General features: G+C 46.6%; 2 protein-coding genes across 2 annotated transcripts; both read right to left on the bottom strand.

Annotated features, from left to right (window-relative positions):
- Window positions 1-4: 4 nt before the first annotated feature.
- Window positions 5-2,833, bottom strand: LOC113617078 (protocadherin gamma-B6-like; the record flags this gene model as incomplete). The annotated part of the gene is made up of 1 exon (XM_027100393.1): window positions 5-2,833. A coding segment is annotated over exon 1 (1,548 nt), but the record flags the coding sequence as incomplete, so codon positions are not given.
- A 53-nt stretch (window positions 2,834-2,886) lies between these two features.
- LOC113617077 (protocadherin gamma-A9-like) lies at window positions 2,887-5,380 on the bottom strand (the record flags this gene model as incomplete). Its single annotated transcript, XM_027100392.1, has 1 exon — window positions 2,887-5,380. A coding segment is annotated over one exon (1,458 nt), but the record flags the coding sequence as incomplete, so codon positions are not given.
- Between the last annotated feature and the right edge of the window lie 4 nt (window positions 5,381-5,384).

Raw genomic sequence — 5,384 nt, 5'->3', positions numbered from 1 at the left:
GCTGCGCGAACACCACGCCGCTCTGTGCGCTCACGGACACGTAGGACAACAGCGCGCGCGGCTCCAGGTCGCTGGCCACGATGGAGTAGGAGATGTGGCCGTTGGGCCCCAAGTCTGGATCTGAAGCGCTAACTTGGGCGATGGAGGTGCCGGGCGGGTTGTTTTCTGCCACGTGGACCACGTAGAAGGCTTGGTGGAAAACTGGAGCGTTGTCGTTGATGTCCGTGATGTGCAGAGTGATGGTAGTGCTGCTGGAGAGGGGGGGCTTTCCCCTGTCAGTGGCTGTGATGGTGACGCTGTATTCCAGAATCTGCTCTCTGTCTAGGGCCCCATCTGTCACCAGCTTGTAGTAATTATTAGAAGAAGAATAAATCTTGAAAGGAACATCTCTTCCTATATGACAGGTGACTTCTCCATTTTCTCCGGAATCCCGGTCCCGTGTTTTGAAGAGGGCAACAACCATTCCTGGAAGAGAACCCTCCAAAATCTCATCAAAGAGAGAAGTGATGATTATTTCTGGACTGTTGTCGTTTTCATCCAGGATATCTATGATTACTTTACATTGGGTAGAGAGACCACCTCCGTCCTTTGCTTCCACTTCCATGGTGTATCTTTCTATATCCTCAAAATCCAGTGACTGGTTATTCTTAATCATGCCTGTTTTCTCATCCAGTGAGAACATGTGCCTTGTACTCTGAGCAGTGCTCCTGAAGTAGTAGTGTATTTCAGCATTGGCCCCCTCATCCTGGTCAGTGGCTGTCACCAGCAACACGGAGGACCCAGGGGGTAGATTTTCACTAATGCTGATTCTATATTCGTCTTTGCTGAACACCGGGGGGTTATCATTGGTGTCCTTGACAGAGATTTCTATCTGAGCGGTGGCACTTCGTGGCGGGCCCCCTCCATCCAAGGCAGTCAATATCAAGCTATGGGACCGCTGCTTTTCCCGGTCTAGGGGTTTCTCCAAAGATAACTCTGGGTACTTGCTACCATCGGAATTAACTCGAACCATTAATGAGAAATAAGGGTTAGGACTTAGCTGATAATCTTTAACTGAGTTCGTGTTTATATCAGGGTCAGTGGCAGGGTCAAGGGATATTCGTGTACCTGAAGATACAGATTCAAAAATTTCTAAATGTATTTCCTTTTTATCGAATTGAGGAGCATGGTCATTAATATCCTCAACAACCACAATGACATGAAAAATATTTAAAGGATTTTCCACCACGGCCTCCAACTGCAATTCACATCTTCTTCTCTCTTTACATATCTGCTCACGGTCTATTCGGTCCTTCACAAGTAAGTCCCCACTCTCCGCGTCTACGTTGAAAAGCAGCTTCTCCGCGCTAACTCGCAGCTTTCGAGCCGACACATCCAGGACACTGAGCCCTAGATCCTTGGCGAGATTCCCTACCACAGAGCCCTTGGCCAGCTCCTCGGGAATGGAGTAGCGGATCTGCTCGCAGAGCGCGGGGTAGAACAAAGGCAGCAGGAAGGGAAACAGTACCTGCCGCCGGCCGGCCGGACGTCTCTGCGTGCAGCTCCCTCCCATTGCGCGCTCTAGTTCTCGCTGGGTCCCAGTCTTTCCGGAAAGCCAAAGAAAATGCAATCCACGGCGTCACTGGAAGAGCTTTCGGCCCAGGACAGGCGGAGCCGGGAATCCGTTTGTGCTGGGCAGAGCCTGCCCGGCCAGGAGCCTGAGTGCGTGAGCAGGTTTCCCTCTCTCTGTGTTGGTGGCTGCGCAGGAAATCCCAGACTGGAGGCTGAGGAATCCCGAGCGTCAGCGCTTGCCCTGCACTGGCCGACAGCGGCGCCCTGAGGCCTCATGTGAAACCGCAGTCTGACATTTCCGTCTTGAATACAATTTCTCTCCAGAATATGTATGTATATACACACACATATACATATATATATAGTTATGTAATTATATATATGTATAGTTATGTAATTGCCCCAAATTCCAGTTTTAACAGCGTATACGGCAGATGTCTGCATACTTAGTTTTTCAAGAAATTTATTGTGTAAAATTTCAAACTTATACAAAAGTAGGGAGCATTATTATTGAACCTTCATATACCCATCACCCAACTACAACTATGATCAACACAAGGTCATCTTTGTTTACTCTTTATTTCATTCCCTTATTATATTGAAGCAAATCCAAGGTATTTTAATAACTCTTCTTTAAAGACAAGACACGAAGATGAGGAAGAATTTTATCCTTAAGCCTATTATATTATATAATCTGTTACCGATGCAAAAGTCCTGCCTCATTTAAGAAAACTGGAACAGCATTTTCCAGTCTGCCCAGTCATTGATCCAAAGAGCCTTGTGTTCTGTTTTTAAAGGCAAGTGACATTTTTATGGAAGAGACTAGTAGTTACCTACCATGACATACAAGCCTTCGTCAATATCTGTTATTACATTTTTCCAAATTAACCATATTTTAATATTTATGTATACTAAGTACTAAAGGTTACTCCCCAAGACAGAAACTTTAAGTGACAGTTTCCCTACTGCATGGTTAAAATTATGACCCTGAAGGATGCTTTACTTTTTTCCTACTAGCTTAGGAATAAAGAGTATTTGAAATAATTATAATGTCTGTATGTCATAATGGATTTCCAGACATGTTAGCCCTCATATTCAGCATGTTCAGAATAGAACTTTGAGTCAATTTCAAAGCTTATTTTCAAAGTCTCCTACAATGCCATTTATTACTTGAAATAACATTGTGTTAAAATCACATTACAGGGCTTCCCTGGTGGCGCAGAGGTTGAGAGTCCGCCTGCCGATGCAGGGGACACGGGTTCGTGCCCCGGTCCGGGAAGATCCCACATGCCGTGGAGCGGCTGGGCCCGTAAGCCATGGCCGCTGAGCCTGCGCGTCCGGAGCCTGTGCTCCGCAACGGGAGAGGCCACAGCAGTGAGAGGCCCGCATACCGCAAAAAAAATAAATAAATAAAATAAAATAAATCACATTACATAATACATTATTCTTTTCCTTATGTCTAAAAGCCAGTAAAATATTCTTAGAATCTCCATAGCAGTTCCTGAGAATATTTTCCTAAACCATCTCCCATAACCAGATTTATTTCTAGCCTCAAAAGTTGGAGGATTAAGCCATAAAAAACAGTTGAAGAATAACTTTTATTTCCTATGTTTTGTCTTCTCACAGGGTCCAGTCTAAGAAACCCCTCTTCAGCAAGCATAAACTATAGGAGGTTTCAAATTATTAATAATCTGATATTATAGTGTTAGGAAATCAACAGCTCTGAGGATGAGAATAAATGATGTTAAAGTTTTTCACTATTAAAAGAATAAAGCATCCTTTTCTAGGATTTGGAAATGGATGATATTTGAAGTTTGAATTATCCTCCGAAATGATCTTTAAATGCAAACAACCTCTACAAACATGTGAACGGAAACACGTCACCTCTAAGGGGTGTTGTCCTGTCACAGAAACAGTAAAGAAGTACTGAGTCTGGGCTTTCAGTTGTTTTTATAAGAAGAATGCATTTCTTATTTATTTACCCTTACAAAAATAGCATCGGCTGCAGAAATGTTTTTAGAGTAAGAATTTCACAATGGGGCCATTGGAGATAACAATAGTAACAAATTTCAGGAATGGAAACCAGTCCTAAGAATTAGTAGTGAACCGTGGTAACCACTGAAGCAACCTCACCCAAAGAGCCATGCCCAATGCCTGATAATGAGAGCAGTCCCAAGAGGAAGGTTTCCACTGACCTTAGGTTAATCATTAAGAGAAAGCAAAAATTATAACAACGATGTAACCAATAAATGCCTCCTATGTATGTTAGAGCAAAAATTAGGCCCAGTGAAAATTTAAACGTATGGTGAGAAATATGTTAATATCAACTTATTCTAAAGTGCAAACACTTAAATAGAAAACCAAATTTTTTTTAAAGTAAAGGAAAAATTGAACTCACTGGAACCAAAGGGGTGTCTTCTATAGGAAACCTGGAATCATCTGACACGCACAAAGGCTCGCTTTTCTCACAGCTCTCCTGGCTGATGAGCGTGTCCGCGTAGTTGGGCTGCGGGAAGATCAAGTGACTCCTCCTCGAGTCCGCTGTGAGCGAGACCTCGTGGGAATAGGTCTGCAGGAAAGCCCGCACCCCGTCTACACCCACAAAGTGAGACGTAGGCACACCCGCTAACCCGCCTCCTGAAGCCCGGAGCAGATGCGACGTGTGCCAGCGCCTCAGCCTGAGCGCCAGCAGCACAATGACAAAGGCGAGGAAGACACAGGAGACCGCGGCCACCGCCACCACCAGGTAGAGAGTGAGGCCTGAGTCGTCAGGGCTGGCGGGAGACTCAAGGCTGTCTAGTTCAGCGAGGACGTCGGGGATGCTGTCAGCCACGGCCACGGTGAGGGAAACGGTGGCAGAGAGAGGGGGCTGCCCGTGGTCCTGGACCGCCACCACCAGGCTCTGCTTGAGTGCGTCTCTGTCCAGCAGGGCCCTCGCTGTGCGCACCTCGCCCGTGTGCAGCCCCACCGTGAAGAGTCCTGGATCGCTGGCCTTGAGGAGGCGGTAGGACAGCCAGGCGTTCTGGCCTGAGTCTCTGTCCACAGCCACCACCTTGGTCACCAGGTAGCCGGGCTCTGCAGAGCGGGGTGCCAGCTCTACACCCGTGGAGCCATCGGTGGGAAGCATGGGGTACAGGATTTCTGGTACATTGTCGTTCTGGTCCAGCACAAACAAGCTCAGTGACACGTTGCTGCTGAGAGGTGGGTCCCCGCTGTCGCTTGCCCTCACCTGCATTTGAAGGTCGCGAAATTGCTCGTAGTCGAAGGAGCGCAGTGCGTATAGCACACCAGTGTTGGAGTTGATGGAGACATAGGAGGACAGAGGTGTCCCTTGGATGGTGTCTTCAGCTAAGGAGTAAACAACCCGAGCGTTCTCATTGCTGTCGGGGTCGTGGGCTGTCACCGAGAAGATGGAGGTGCCTCTAAGGTTGTTCTCAGGGAGATAGACTGAATAGGAGGTTTGAGAGAAGGAGGGTGGATTGTCGTTGACGTCGACCACGTGTAGGGTGATGTGAATTTCCGTGGACAGGGATGGTGTTCCTCTGTCTGTTGCGGTCACTGTGATGTTATATTCAGAGGTTTTTTCTCGGTCAAGATTTCGGACTGTCAACAACCTATAATAATCTTCTACTGACTTTTCTAATTGAAAAGGTAGAATCTCCTTGATGGAACAAACAACTTGGCCATTCTTCCCAGAGTCTCGGTCATGTGCATTGAAAAGAAGGATTACTGTTCCTTGGGGAGCATCTTCCCTCACTGGACTAAATAAAGATGTAATGGTCACTTCAGGTCTATTGTCATTGACATCTTCCACTGAAATGAGCACTTTGGTC

This window comes from Aethalodelphis obliquidens, unplaced genomic scaffold (genome assembly GCF_003676395.1).
Source record: "Aethalodelphis obliquidens isolate GAN/ISIS:26980383/991018 unplaced genomic scaffold, ASM367639v1 scaffold1716, whole genome shotgun sequence".
Lineage (NCBI taxonomy): Eukaryota > Metazoa > Chordata > Mammalia > Artiodactyla > Delphinidae > Aethalodelphis > Aethalodelphis obliquidens.
This window is presented reverse-complemented; position numbering and strand designations above follow the sequence as displayed.